This window comes from Vombatus ursinus, unplaced genomic scaffold (genome assembly GCF_900497805.2).
Source record: "Vombatus ursinus unplaced genomic scaffold, bare-nosed wombat genome assembly UNPS02014772.1, whole genome shotgun sequence".
Taxonomy (NCBI): domain Eukaryota; kingdom Metazoa; phylum Chordata; class Mammalia; order Diprotodontia; family Vombatidae; genus Vombatus; species Vombatus ursinus.
Window position 1 is genome coordinate 21612787 of NW_020954550.1, and position 15613 is coordinate 21628399.

The following is a 15613-nucleotide window of genomic DNA, read 5'->3' on the forward strand; positions in this document are numbered from 1 at the left end:
TTGTAGTCAGTCATGCTTTGCCAAGCTTAACCTTCGATTACTTCTCATATCTTCCTCTTTCATTCCTATTCATATGTTTCAGACCTCAGTTTTTTGTTTTTTGTTTTTTTTTAAATCATGGTCTGTCACAATGCATGGCACGCAAAACACTGGAGTTCTAACCATTTTGTAGTGTGCCCAGCAGCAGTGCCAAGTGATGAGTGCCCCACATCTGGTCTCTGTCACAACTACTTAACTCTGCTGTATAGCATGAAAACAGCCATAGACAACGTAGACAAAGGAAGCTGACTGTGTTCCAGTGAAAGTTTATTTATGGACCCTGGAAATGTGAATTTCACATAATTTTTGCATGTCACAAAATAGCATTCTTCTTTTGATTTTTTTCAACCATTCAAAAAATGTAAAAGCCATTTTAAGATCATGGGTCACATAAAAAGAGGCAGTGAGCCAGATCTGAGCAGTAGGCCATAGTTTGCCAGCCCATGGTACAGAGAGAGAAGAGAAGGCCTAGGACAGAGCCTTGGGGGATACCCATAGTTAGTGGTTGTGACCTGGAGAAAGATTCAGCAAAGGAGAGTGAGAAGGAGAGTTAAGACTGAGAGGAGGACAAGGAAGAGAGAGCCATGTCACAGAAGCCTGCAAGGAGAGAGAGTATCTAGCATGAGAGGGAGAAAAATGATGTCAATGGTTGCAGACAAGATAAGAAGCATGATGCCCAAGAAAAGGCCATTAGCTTTGGTAATTAAAAGAGTATTAATATGGCAGGAGCAGTTTCAATTGAATGATGAGGTCAGAAATCTTCCAGACCATGGAGGGTTTTAGAAGAGAGTAAAAGGAAAGGAAGTAGAGGCATCAAACATAGACAGCTTTTTCAAGGAGTTTAGCCGTGGAAGGGAGAAGTTAGAGAGTGTAGCCAATGGGGATGAATGGATCAAGGTAAGGATTGGGGAGCCATGTGCATGTTTGAAGGTAGTAGGGAGGCAGCTAGTAGGGAAAAATTGAAGATTAGTGAAAGTATACAGATGATAGAAAGGACAGCGTGCTGGAAAAGAGGGGATGGAAAGGGATTATGGGTGTGCATAGTAGGATTTACCTTGAGAGGGAGAAGGGCTACTTCTCCATGGGGAACAATGGTAAAGAAGAAGAAAGTATAGAAGATACGTGAGTGGTGTGAGATGAGGAGAGAAGAAGAGACATTGCTTGGTTAGTGGTGTGAAACACAAGTCCATAAATAAAGTTTCACTGAAACACAGTCAGCCTCTTTTGTCTACGTTGTCTATGACTGTTTTCATGCTACACAGCAGAGTTAAGTAGTTGTGACAGAGACCAGATGTGGGACTCGCATCACTTAGCACTGCTGTTGGGCACACTGAAAAATGCAGTGACAGGGTTAGAACTCCAGTGTTTTGCATGCTATGCATTGTGCCAGACCATGATGTAAAAAAATATATATATATATGTCTCCAGTGCATATTCATCATGTCAAAACAAGAAAAAAAAAAAGTAAACTTTGATTATCATGCTTTTAAGGCACAGTAGAGTATGGATTATTTTGTTATGAAATTAGATGTCAGACCTTTGAGCTTACAATGCAGTGACAATATAGCTGTGCTAAAGGAAATCAAAATACGTCAACATTGCCAGACTAAACACTCATCACAATATTCGCAGCTCACAGAACAGCAAGTCAGAAAAACTACAGAATTTAAAATAGGGTATTTCATCACAGCAGAATTTAACGAAAATAAAAATCAAAAAAGAAGTTGTTGCAACCAAAGTAAATTTCTGAGTGGCTCGTTAGCCAAGCAAGGAAAGCCATTTACCAATGGTGAGGTAATTAAATCGTGTTTGATTACAGCAACCTAAGAAATATGTCCAGAGTAGGTAGACTTGTTTAAGACTATTATGCTTTTGGCTTAATTAAAATTATATGCTCTGACTCAAAAGAAGAAATATTGAAGAACACCCTTAACCTGCCCCTCATTCACAGAGGTGGGAGGCTCACAAGTGTTGCATACTGCCCATGTTCTTTAACTTTCTCAGTGTACTAATTGGTTGTGCTGATTTTTTCATCTACTTTTTCTTTTCTTTTTTCTTTTAAAAATACTTTTTGTTGTGAGGGATCGCTTTCTAGGAGGGAGAGAAATACAGGGGAAAACTATGATGATGTAAAAAACAAAAGTCATCAATAAAAACTTATTTTTTAAAAAAATCATATGCTTGTGCTTTCATATTTAATACCTACTGTGACAGACATTTTCAAGTATGAAATATGATAAGCATTAACAGATGAACACGTATAATCAATTTTAATGCTAGAGAACACTAATTTTGAGTCCCAGTGAAACAAAATGTTAGCTTCCGCCAAAAAAGAATTCCTTTTTTCTCATTAGTAGAACTGTATTACAGGGGCAGCTAGGTGGCACAGTGGATAGAGCACCAGCCCTGAAGTCAGGAGGACCTGAGTTCAAATCCGGCCTCAGACCAAACACTTGACACTTACTAGTTGTGTGACCCTGGGCAAGTCACTTAACCCCAACTGCCTAAGCAAAAAAAAAAAAAAAAAGAACTGTATTACAGAAAATTGTGTGTTATTATTATTATTATTATCATTATTATATTTTTAATTTTGGCAAGAAAAATTGGTGGAAATTTGTTTTTCTCTTGTTATATGAGTATCTGCATAAACGTGAGAAGCCTAAGATAATTACCATCTTACCCTTTATAGGAAAAAGTTTGCTGACCCCTATTCTATACTAACCCATTTCAGTTACCTCTCTGCAGATAATTATCCAACCCTATTCTCTCTCCTGACATACATTCTTATGTCAACAACTGCCTATTGGACATATCTAACTAGATGTCCTAAAGACATCTCAAACTCGATATATCCAAACATAACTCACTAGTTTTCCTTCCAAACCCTCCCTCTACCCAGTTATTGTATTACTATGAAGGACATCACCATTTTCCCAGTCGTTTTTAGTCATGTCTGATTCTTCATGACCCCATTTGGAGTTTTTTGGCCAAAATACTGGAGTGGTTTACCATTTCCTTCTCCATTTTCTTTTACAGATAAGGAAATTGAGGCAAACAGGGTTAAGTGACTTGCCCAGGGTCACACAGCTCATAAGTGTCTGAGGCCAGATTTGAACTCAGAAAGATGAGTCTTCCTAACTCCAGGCCTGGCACCATATCCACCTAGCTGCCACTGCTTGGCACATAGTAAGTGCTTAATAAATGTTTGTTACTAACTATAGTAATCTTGAACAAGGAAAATTTCACAATATGGAAAATGTAGTTACACAACTCAGGGTTAGGTATAAGTTAATATTTCACTTCATCATTTAATCCAAAACAGTAGTCACTTAATCTTGGAAAATCATTTCCCTGAAATCATGCAATCCCTTTAAGACCATTTCCTTCAAGAGCTCTCTTTCTGACCCCTGTTTACCCCCAAAGCTGGTCACAAAAGACCTTCTCCCTCTGATCAATTCCTTTATCCCTGCTGGGGAAGCGGTCAAAGATCTTAACTAGAATTGAGGTATTTTCTTCTAAAACTGGTTACCACCCTTAATCTAGTTTCTGAGGGCTTAGCTTCCTCCTTGATCTTTTACACACTTTCTTTTAAAAAAAAAAGGCAGGAAGGGTCAGCATAAAGAGATTTTAGTAGAAAATAATTTTAGCTGAGGACATTGTTTCCTGAGAAGCTTGACTAAAGTACTGATAAAGTCTCCTTCCTTCAGCTAAATCTGGAAAGGATGTTAGACTGGAGATGCATAATATTTTCAGTTGAACTAAAAAGGAGCTTTTAAAAAGCTTCATAATTCTCTTGAGAGGAAGCATAGTGTAGTAGAGTGAGTGCTAGATTTTGAGTCAGGAAACCTGGGTTAAAATCCCAGCTCTGACACGAGATACGTGGCCATGAGCAAGTGATTTTACCTCTCAGCCTTAGTTTCTTCATCTGTAAAGTGGGAATTATAATACTTGCCCATAAGGAAAGCATTTCATACACTTTAAAATGTTATAAAAATGTCTGTTGTATAAAATGTCCTGAGAATTATTTTGTCTCTCACACATTTAAATGAATTGGAAGTTGTTTGGGGGCAAATTGAATTTCACAAATGATGGCCTATTAAATTTCGGAAAGGGATCCTCTGTTGGTATATGGCAAAATCCACTGGTGATTTGTTATAAAAGAATTCCAGAAAGTTATGATTTCTCCAATTTAACAGATGCTTTTAAGTCTCTTGTATGTAGGAGATACTGTGTTTGGTCACCAATCTTGGCCTTGAAGGAGGTTGAGGGTTATATAATATGGTCACAAATTACAGTGGTTTGATTTAAGGAAGAATGTGAAAAGATCTGTTCAAAGTGCTCTAAGAAAATGGGAAGAAGAAATCACTTTTAATTTGGGGCTGGTGTTGGAGAAGAGAAGGTGGTATAGAAAGGCTTCGAGGAAGAGATGAAACCAGACCTGGGCTTTGAAGGAAGAGAATTTCAGCAGGCAGGAATATAGATGTGCATTCCAAGTTTGGAGTATACCTGCATGGAACATGAGAGAATTCAGGTTTCAGGAAGGGAAATGGCTAATAGTCCAGTTGGGTCACAGTGTGTAACTCAGTAAGGGGCATAATGTGAAGTAACAGTTCAGTTTTTAAAAGACCTTTAATGCCAGGCTGAGTTTGTATCCTATCCTTGTATTTTACCAGAAGCATCTTGTTGGCACAGCTATAGGCCTAGAGTCAGGAAGACCTGAGTTCCAATTTGACCTCATGCTGTAGATAGCTATGTGACCTTGGGCAAGTCACTTAACCTGTTTGCCTCAATGTCATCATCTGTAAAAATAAGGATAATAATAACCTTTACCTCTATCTGTGAAAGACATTTTCAAATGCAATCAGCATTAACCGATAAACATGTACAATCAATTTTGATGATACAGAACACAAACTTTGAATCCCAGTGAAACAAAATGTTATCCCTCCAAAAGAATTCCTTTCTTCTCATTAGTAGACATGTATTACAGAAAATTTTATATTATTATTATTATTATTGTTTTGAATTTTGGCAGAAATTTGTTTTCTGTCTTATTATATAAGTACCTGCATAATGCTTCATTTTGCCTCATTGTTCACAAAGCCTAAAATATTTACTTTCCGGCCCTTTACAGGAAAAGGTTGACTGACCCCCCCCCCCCCACATAAACACGCACGCACCATAGTATCTCATTTGGTTATCTCATCAGCTCCAAGATTGCCAAAAGAAAGCAGAACAGGCTTAGGACAGACTCTTGAAGGACTTCCATGCTTAAAGAGAAGGCAAGGGAGGAGAGTATTAATGAGAGAATTCTCCCTTCCTAAAACCTTTTTCTTCCTCTTTGAGAGATTTCCATATATAACTTTCCCTGGGATCCCCTCTTTTTTTCCTATCACAATCTGCCTTGAAGTTATACTTGGCTGGGCAGCGAAGTGGCACGATGGCTAGAGCACCGGCCCTGGATTCAGGAGTACCTGAGTTCAAATCTGGCCTCAGACACATAACACTAGCTGTGTGACCCTGGGCAAGTCACTTAATCCCATTGCCTAACCCCCCCCCAAAAAAAGAAAGAAAGAAATTATACTTGGCTGTCATCCGTGGCTTATCCCTGCTTCCCAACAGTGTGGGAGCTCCTTGGAAGCAAAGACCATGCCATTCTTTATCTTTGTGTCCCAAATGTCTCATGTTGTACCTTACTCTCAGGAAATATTTAATAACTATTTAATTGAATTTGAAGGGACAGTAAGTGATGTCAAATACTTTAGAAAAATAAAGGAGGATGAGGCTTGAGAAATTTGGTGGCAAGGAGGATTTGGCAATTGGGTCATTGGAAGAAGTGGTTTTAGTAGCATGATGGAGATGGAAACCCATCTCCAGGGGATCAACAAATGAGGATTGTCACAAAATTGGTAACTGTTATTTGCTTTGTAGAGGAAATGTAGTTAATAGTCAAATGTAGGAGCTATAGTCCAATGTCTGACCCAGCCTGGCTGTGTGACCAGGGATAATGAGTCAATTAGGGTCCCAGACAACTTTCTCAGGCTGTAAATTGACAGTAGTCACAGGTCTGAGTTGGCAGAGGGCGTTTCCACACTGGGGCTTCCCTGTGCCAATGAAATCATGGGTTCAGTCGGGGGAGGGGGTGGGGGGATTAAATTACTATTTCTAAGATACAGAGAATTTACTGGGAATTTTTCATTTCTGATGAGCAAACTGGCCCCATTATACAATCTGTATCTAGTTCTCCCAACTGGCATGTGTATAGCATCTATATTTCAGAGAAAGGAATGAAGAACAATTCGATATGTGACAGATTTTCCAAATATCAAGCCATTTTGGGGAGGCAAGAATGGAAACAGGAAGTAAGAAGATTATACGTTTCCATTTGGTAATAGTACTGGTACTTGGCTGAGAGAAAAGCCTCCATAGATCACACGAGGGAATGGTCTTCTCCGCCAGGTTACTATGAATGAGAGATAGTCATTTCAGGTAGCCAGAAGCCGAATGTGCCTTTACTTCTCTGAGTACTTACACTCAACAAGAAGTCTTACTTTTTTATGTATTATGTGTAGAATGTATTTGTCAAGAATTGTTTTGACATTTTCTCACTAATGTTCTTGGATTAGAATTTTTTAGACAACTTCCCGAGCAGTGACATCTTGTCATTCATTGGAAGGATATTTCTGCTGTTCCAAATGATGACCGTGTACCCACTCCTGGGCTACTTGGCTCGAGTCCAACTATTGGGATATATCTTTGGTAATGCTTACCCCAGGTAAGGCCTTTTTTCTATGCCAATAGGATTTCTAGAGTGTCAGGTTATGTAAAGGGAACAACTAAATTGGCCATCCCAAAATAGAGAGCATTTTAAACTATAAAAATCTTCTTCAGTTCTATATTGGTTGCTCAGGACAGGTTTTTAGACTCTTCCCTGGGTATCTTTAAATAGGGAAGACAACTAAGAATCATAGATTTCAAGCTAGAAAGGACCTTCAAAGTCATCTAGCCTGACGCCTTCATTTAACAGGTGAAGAAACTGAGGCCAAGAGAGATATGAGGTAATTTGCCAAGATCATACTCCAGTTATCTAGAATGATTTAAGGACGTTCCAAAGGCAGGAAGCTGAGCTAAATGACTTCTGATATTAATTGGATTACCTTATGATTTGCTTGGGAAGGGAGGATAGACATGTGATTTTACAGGTATTGGAAATTCCTTAAGGAAAAAACTCTTATCGGTGACCTACAGTCTTGGAGAGTTGCCTGGAGGACTGATAGGACTCGCCCTTGTTCACAGGGCACAGAGGGGAGGCAAGCCTCTAAGCCTGAAGCCACAGGACCTTCCTCACTCCATGATGAAAATACTGTTAATTTCTTCAGAATGTGACAGGAAATTGTGTGTGTGTGTGTGTGTGTGTGTGTGTGTGTGTGTGTGTGTATGTGTATGTACAGCACCTTATGCTTTCATATCATGAAACTTGTGAGAAGCATACTCATGTTTTAATTTCAGTTGTTACTAGTTATTTATATATTTGAGCAATGTGAGTTAGGGCAGATTGTAAAAGAAGAGTTAAAATGTCTACCAGCCTTTGAAGCTCTTGAAGTTTCATTACATGTTCATATTTGGGGGAAAAAAAGTCTTAATTAGCTTTGATATATTTGAGGAAAAAGTGGTTTTTGATCAAGTTAAGTAAACATTTTGATTTCAAGTCTCATTTACGATAGTCAGATTTTAGCAGCTGCTTTAACTTAGTTTTTGATTGTGAATTAATAGAAATTTCTTGACAGCTACATGACACAGTGTTAAACCTGGAATCAGGAAGACCTAAATTCAAATCCAGTCTCAGACATTCAGACCCTGGACAAGTCACTTAACTCCTGGTTGCCTCAGTTTCCTCAATTGTAAATGGGCCCAGGGTTGTATGTGAGGTTCAAATGAGATAATAATTGTAACACACTTAGCACAAGGCCTGGCACATAGTAGACACTGTATAAATGCTAGCTGTTTTTAGTATCTATTAAATAAATAGTTCTTACTTAAAATAATTTTATCATAAACTTGCTAAACCTAAAGTTGAGAGCAACTAATTCTCCTTCCTCGGGAGATTTGAAACAGCAGCAGCAGCAGCCTCAATATTCCACATGTGGGAGGTGGATTTCATCAAATCCAAAGCTCTGGTTGTGTCTTATATCCTTTGCATTATTTATGGTCAGTTGAAATCAAATAAATACAGTTCGGTGGTGGGTCAAAAAAAAAAAATCCTTGGCGCGTTCTCTTTTGTACTTTGTGCTCTTCCCTCTCTGTAGGGGCCAAAGGGTGGCCCTTTGAGTGCAGAGCTCTCTGCCTGAAAACCAGCCAATGCCAGAACGAGCTTTGGGGGCTTCCCTTTGGGTGCCTCTCCCGTCCATGCAGCTTGCTCCCACACATGTGAGCCAGCACACAGTCAGCCCCACCAAGGCATTTGCATGTCCTTTAAAAACGTGGCCCTCCTTGAAGAACACATCTGTTGTGTCTTTGTTTAGCACAAAGAGCAAAGCCTCAGCCAGTACCTTAGTGAGTGAGTGTTCCACATCCTATGAAAGGTTAGGTCCCTGAGCAGACAAGACGGTTGGGCTGGAAGACTAGACAGTTTTTAAATCTACTGTGTTGTGTAACAGACGACCTGTTTATGTAAGCATGTTTTAAATTATCCTTCCCCTGATGCTTTTCATTTTCTCTGGTATATCTCACTGGATTTCATCAGCTTGTGATCATTCTTTAAAAGGGTTTGATTTTGTCTGGAAATTCAGCTATTGAGAATAGTTTTTCTTGGTGTGTTTCTCAAGCATCAAGTATTAACAATCACATATTACAGATAGATGATTTGTCACATTACACTCGACCTTTTAAAAGGGTTTGAAATCTAGTAGAACCGCAGTCACTTGATGCCCTTTTGATCCAAGTAACTGATTCATTCAAAAAGGTGAAGTTAAATGAGTGAGTACACTCATTAGGCATGCCATTGCCATTTTGGAAAAGTGACAAATGAAGGCTGTTATCTTTCAAGAGTTCAATGCTGATTTGGCTTTTGTTTTTCTCTTTTTGTTTTATTTCTTTCTTCCATGGCCACCTCTTGATTTCTAGTATTTTCCATGTGCTGGTTCTTAATCTCATTATCGTGGGAGCTGGAGTGAGCATGGCCTGTTTCTACCCAAACATAGGAGGAATCATAAGGTATTGATCACGAACCTCTTATTCTGTTAGCGTTTCTTTATAGGAAGAAGCCTTTCTTATGTCTAATTTTACTTGTGTAGTTTCTTCAAATTTGCTAAAACTAATTATAATTAAGTGCCAGCTTTTAGCAAAAATCAAGAAAAAATTCATCCACTCCCATTTCAGGTTTGTTTGAGATTAGTGGTATTCTTGTAGGCAAGATATCTTCTTGGGTGGCCCTAGTCTCTTTCTGCCTCAGGTCCCATTACTCCTTCTATCTTATACAATTGCTATTATTGTCTTTCTTTCTTTTTCTTCTTTGGAGGCAATCAGGTGACTTGCCCAGAGTCACACAGCTAGTAAGTGTCTGAGGCCGGATTTGAACTCAGGTCCTCCTGACTTCAGGGCCAGTGCTCTCTCCACTGTGGAACCTAGCTGCCCCAAGTTGCTGTTATTTTCTATTAACCTTTCTTTTTTAAACCAAAAGTAGAGATCTTCTTTTAAAGAAATGTATGTATATATCTTAGATATCTATACATACGCATTACATACATAATGTCAGCCGCAAAAACCCATCTGTCAAATATAGAGGAGTTCTGGCTAAGTCAGAATAAAATTACTTATTAAAAGGGAAAGATATTAGGCATACATGGTGAGGCAGCCATGTAATGGAGCCCCTAGCCCAGGAGAGTCAGGGGCAATTTATGCTTGAAAACCACAAAGGGGGAGGTTTAGGGAAGAATTAAGATAGAGAGTGGACGGTCTTTTCCAGGACGAGGTGAGACACAGAAGCAGGATGTTTTGCAGCAACAGATGACCACAAGGCTGATTTAAGCTGGTTTGAGGTGCACAGCTCAGCAAGGTCAGCCAGCGAACATCAGCAAAGGCATCTGGGACTGAGCAAGACTTTTGGCTCACTGCAGGATCCTGATTGGCTCCTTTTGGCAAACAGGCTTACTCTGTCCACTCATGGAAAACAGACATGTTAGTCTCAGGAGTATTTTCACAATAGAAAGGGAGAATTTTAAATTGCTTCCCCTAGACGTCTCCATATACTGTGACCCCATGCAGCAAATCTATACCTCTTCTCCCTCGTGACTCTTGTGATTGTGAAGCTTTTTTTCGCTCTGGGCTCTGGGCAAATCTGTTTACTTTTCTTTGTTTTAAACATTTCCTTTGTCTTTATGAAGTTAACCACCGGCATTTACTTATTAGTATTGCAGTGGGGAGGAGTCGATTGAGGTGAAAGCATCCTTGGAGAAAAGAGAGAGAAATTTAGCACTGAAATGTTTTGCCAGAGTATTGTTCTCCACCTGGGGACTCAGAGATAAAATTGGGGAGAATTTTAGACCATTTTATTATAGCTCCCCAAAGCAGAGAGGGAACATTTGCACTGGGAAACCCACCTAAGTAATGAGTCAGGAGTGGGGTAGGGAACAAATAGGAGTGGCTGAAGAAACCTGTTTACCACTCTATGTCACAACTGCTACATAAACTTTTTTAAGTTGCACATAAATTAGGTTCACAGTTTCATATGCAATCTTCTTTTGCTGTTCTTCATTGTATAAAGGAATGTTCATAATTTTTGGTGTTTGCCAAGTTCATAAAAACAATTGTTTTTAAAAGAAAAAGATAAAAGAAAATGGCTTCCCTTATGTGTTACTTCATTGTCACCCCTACAAATCAGCTTATCACAAAATACATACCTATATGTCTGGAAGAGCAGAACTTTCCAAGATTAAAAATATTTTTTAAAAATGTAAAAATTTCTCCATTTGTATCCCTATTTGTGTTGTACTCTAAGCAGATTCTTATTTGCCTGGAACTCAGTGTTGTCTTTTAACGTCTCTGATCCAGTTTCTTAAAGACTGGATCTTCCTATGTCACACAGACTAGAAATGCAAGGGCTGCTTATGAACCCCATCCCACTCTGATAAACATGGGAGCTTTGACTTCTTTGTTTCTGACCTGAGCTGGTTATACCCGTCCTCAAACAACTTCATGGAGCTTACCGTATTAATGCTGAACTTAGTGCACACTCCCAGCTAGCTTAGCAATTGAAGAGAACCTCCAGGCTCAGGCTCCTGAGTAGCTGGGGTTACAGGTGTGTGCCACCAGGCCCACTTCTGTTTTTTATTCCCATCTTTCTTTCCTTCCTACCTGTTCCTCATGCCCTGATGACAATATACCTGCCCCAAGTACTTGAAGGGATAAAAGAAATGGATCACTGTTTCCTGTAATTTCATATCCTTCATAAAGTCTTTTTCCCCACCAAAGACATTATTCATTCTGCTTGCTTCCTTTGTGCCCTACCAAGCTGCCCTTGTCATTGGGAGAAGAGGGGTTCTGGGATAAAATGCAGTTAGTCTTAAAACCTATGTCTATAATTTCCCAGTCCACAGTTTATCAGAAAATACTTAACCAAATATATGCTTGTGTTGAGCATTATTGGAGGTTATACTGAAAACTTGATTCTTGCCCTCTAGTATACTTTTCTGTAGTATAGGAGATAGATAAACACAATACAAAAGAAATAGAAAAGTCCCTTCCTTATTATCTTTTCCAAAAAAAATTTATGGTAGATTGAGTAATGGAATAAGAATTGATTAGAGTTGTACATCCTTATAGTAATTCACTGAAAATTGTGCTAAAGATACTCCTTTAGATAGAAATACATAAAGATCTGTCTCTGTCTCTTCTCTCTCTCCCTCTCTTTCTCTCTTCCTCTCTCTCTCTCTCTCTCTCTCTCTCTCTCTCTCTCTCTGTCTCCGTCTCCTCTCCTCCCCTTCTCTCCCCCCCCACCCCTGATCAAATCTCTACCTAAAGTCCTTGCCCAAGAAAATTGTTTCTTGAATCCTCTTTAGCCAGGGGAGAATAAGAATATTTAGGAAATGGGAGTGTCCTTACAAATAAAGACTTGTTGCTTATTGCATGGAAAGGACTTATAGGACCCATTAAACCTTTATTCAGGAGAACTTAAGTTGTTGGGGAGGAAGAGGGTAATTGTGGGTTCCTTTTTTGTTACAGTCTTTAATATTTACAGTGAACACTACTGAGGCACTTTATGTCCATCTTCATTTTTCAGCTGATGCCAGCAGACCCGTAAAATTCCAGAATGCATAATTAATTTGTATAAGATCAAAGCTGAGAAGCCTATCTCCAGATGTATCTGGGGATGTGGCTACAGTCAGTGACAGCTGGATGTTTTGGGAAAAAATAAAAACTCTTTATCAAGCAGATGTTCCTGAACAGATAAAGATGAACAGGAAATAATGTTTTATATTAATTTTGATGGGGAATTTTAAAAGTTTTAAACCCTAGTGCCTTTTCTCAACAGTCATGATTTCCTTGTCTTTTCAGATTGAGGGAGATTGAAATCTTACTCTGTTTTATTTGTAAAGCAGAAAAACTCAAGAAGAACATTAACACAATGAGCTTTGTATTTTGCAGATACTCAGGAGCAACATGTGGCCTGGCCTTTGTGTTCATATATCCATCTGTCATCCACATAATATCCCTGTACAGCGAGGACCGCCTGACGTGGCCCACACTGTTAGTCCATGCCTTCATCATCATGGTGGGCCTTGCCAACCTGGTAGCTCAGTTCTTTATGTGAAAGCCCCAGTTGTTTGCTCCTATTTCATGATGTTTTGAGCTTGTATAACAGCTCAGTGTAAACTGAATTGTAAATGTTAATTGTGATTGATAGGATTTTGAATGTCTTCAAGTGTATTTGAAAATAAGGGAAGAAGGGACCCATTGACAGGGATTTGTGTGTGTCTGTCAAGAGGGCAGAGTCTGAAAGAAAACAAGGTTTGTCTTCTTACCTCCTCTACAACTTTTACTCACTCAACTCTAGTTATCTCTTCCAAAATTGTCAAAAACCAGATAAAAGAAAGATTTGTTTTCCAGGCAGAAATAGTTTTGTTAAGCCTTACACTATTTGATACTCTGTGAAACCTTGCTGTTCTGCAGACTTAGGCATCCTTGAGTCCCTGGATTCTTGTACATGAACCTGTCACAGAACAGCACCTTTTTAAATGATCAGAGTTGCTACTCAGTGCTTGAGTGTCCTTGAATCTTAGTTTGAGCTTGGTTATTAAGCATAGGAGTGACAGCTTGGCTATGGGGACCTTAAAAAGTTCTTTTAACAGAATTATCTGTAATTGTCCCCAAATGCTAGTTGTTAATTCTTGTCCATCAAATCTTTTGGGGATGAGATTTAGTCTCTTTTATAAATGTCTTTGAATGTTTTGCAATCCATGAGAGAGCAATTTAAGGTACTTTACTGCATACAGCACATTAGTGAAAATAGTGATTGCTGTGAAGGCCATCAGAGACCACTTCAGCCTTACTTGGTGTCTTCACAAGAAAAACTTGGAGGCTTAGAACTTCAGAGCTCCATGCTAGGCCAGGGTTAAATGATTTGTTTGTCAGTCACATTCCTGAGGGTCATTTTGTTTTTCCTGCTTTACAAATCTTGTTCCTTTGCGGCTGGTATTTTATCCACATGGAGTGGCTTCTTTTATTTTTTTTCTTGCACAGTAACATTCTAGCATGTTACCTTATTCTGATTAATTTATAATCTGCCCTTCCTCTGCTTCGATTTCCATTTTTAGCCTCTTCCTTTCATGACTTATTACCTACTTTAGGTTTTTTAGTTTCTCTTTTAAAAGAAGAGAACTAACTAATATCAGTCCAGTGACTGCAGCTTTTAGCATGGCATCAAGATGTTCAATGAAACCATCACACTTGTCACCCTTCTTCTTTGGAAGGCCTTTGGAAATGCTTTGCAGAGATAGGCCAAGGCAGATGTCATTGAGTTTGATGTCTGAAAGAAGCAGCTCTGATTATCATAGAAATTGCCTAGGAGTAAAGAGTAAAGTTTCATATAAAAATGAAAGTACTATTCACGTTAAAGGGAATTATACAGTTTACTTGCATCAAGTTTATTTTACAAATACAGCTTTGAAAAATTTAAGGGCAACTAAGGTGTTGATAAATCTTTCTATTGTTTCTATTTAGACCATGACTGGAAAACCAAATTATCCATTATATATTGAGTAATAAGTATTTATTGAGAGCAAGGTGCTATACTGGGTACTCTAGGAGATCCAGCTATGAATAAGATGTTGGCCTGCCCTCAAGTAGCTCATGTCTAAGGGGCAGAATAAGACACACACAAATATCTGTAATAGCTTATAAGGTTTGATAAGTGACTCAGGGAACAGTGCTGAAGGAATTCCAAGAAGGAAGCCAGCCATTGCTGTGGATTGTCAGAGAAGGCTTCATGGAGGAGGTTTGGTGTAGAGGGAGGTTGAACCAGGGCTTAACCTCCGAATTCATAGAAACTGTAGTGACTCTGACATAAATAGAGTCTGAAATTTTCAGTCTTTCTTTTAGAACAGCCCAAAAACTTAGAAAATTGGCCCCAAATTGGAACACATATGTGAAACTTAAATGGAACTGATTTCATTTAATACTTACTGAGGGACAAGTTTTTTGAGAACCATCTGTATCTTTATCAACTTTGTTGTACTCTTTACATTTAAATACCTCTTGCTTTTACCCACTAATGTGATTCCTGGGCAAAAAGCATAATACGGGAAAATAATAATTAGTAATAGAGTGGGTGTTACATTTTTTAAAAGTACCAGCTAAGTTTAGTTTTGCAAAAACTTTATTTAGGAGTCCACGTTTTAAAAACCCCATTAACTTATTACTCTGAGCTTATTTATAAGAGCAGGTAATACAGAGGCTGGATTGTTTTTTAAAAGCACTGTCCTTATTTACACTCTTCAAATTCAAACTTAACTTTTCATGATCTGGTCATTCTTTTTTTATTTTTTTTCTTTAATCAGTTTTACCTCAGTTCAGGTGTCGAAATTTATTTCCAAGTCTGGGTGATAACATGCACAATCTGTTGTTATACTACTTTTGTGCTAGAGCAAAACTAATCCTTACACACACACACACACACACACACACACACACAGAGCCATACACCCCCTTCTGCCCCAACTGTTACCTACTTTCTGGTTATCTGCTGATTACAGATAATATAATATGTAATCATACGTTGTGAACTAGCATTGTAAGAACATTACAATCCAGAGTTCTCAAATGTAATTTATTATCTTTTTATATATAAAAAAAATTAAACCGAAATTCTGGAGAACTACCCTCTTGTCTTTTTGTGTTTGTTTGGTTTGATTTGGTAAGTTGCATATTTATTAGCCCACTTATTGAATTCCTGTTGTCAGAAATGGCAAAGCAGTGGTATTTGTCATCCTTGCCTAAGGAACAGCATTTTTCCACCTTTACTTCCACCCAAGCCAACATCCCAAGTGGCTTTGCTACTCACCAACTCTAAAGAATGCTC

General features: G+C 38.6%; 1 protein-coding gene across 3 annotated transcripts in view; it reads left to right on the forward strand.

Moving 5' to 3' along the window:
- The window catches only part of SLC38A9 (solute carrier family 38 member 9), a 94095-nt gene extending 78682 nt beyond the window's left edge, over window positions 1-15413 (forward strand). For all 3 annotated transcript variants that reach the window (XM_027863470.1, XM_027863472.1, XM_027863471.1), the window contains 3 exons: window positions 6666-6814; window positions 9163-9252; window positions 12682-15413. In XM_027863470.1, the coding sequence (XP_027719271.1) occupies window positions 6666-6814; window positions 9163-9252; window positions 12682-12847 (405 nt within the window). In that variant the 3' untranslated portion in view covers window positions 12848-15413. The remainder of the gene's footprint in view (window positions 1-6665; window positions 6815-9162; window positions 9253-12681) is intronic.
- Window positions 15414-15613: the final 200 nt, after the last annotated feature.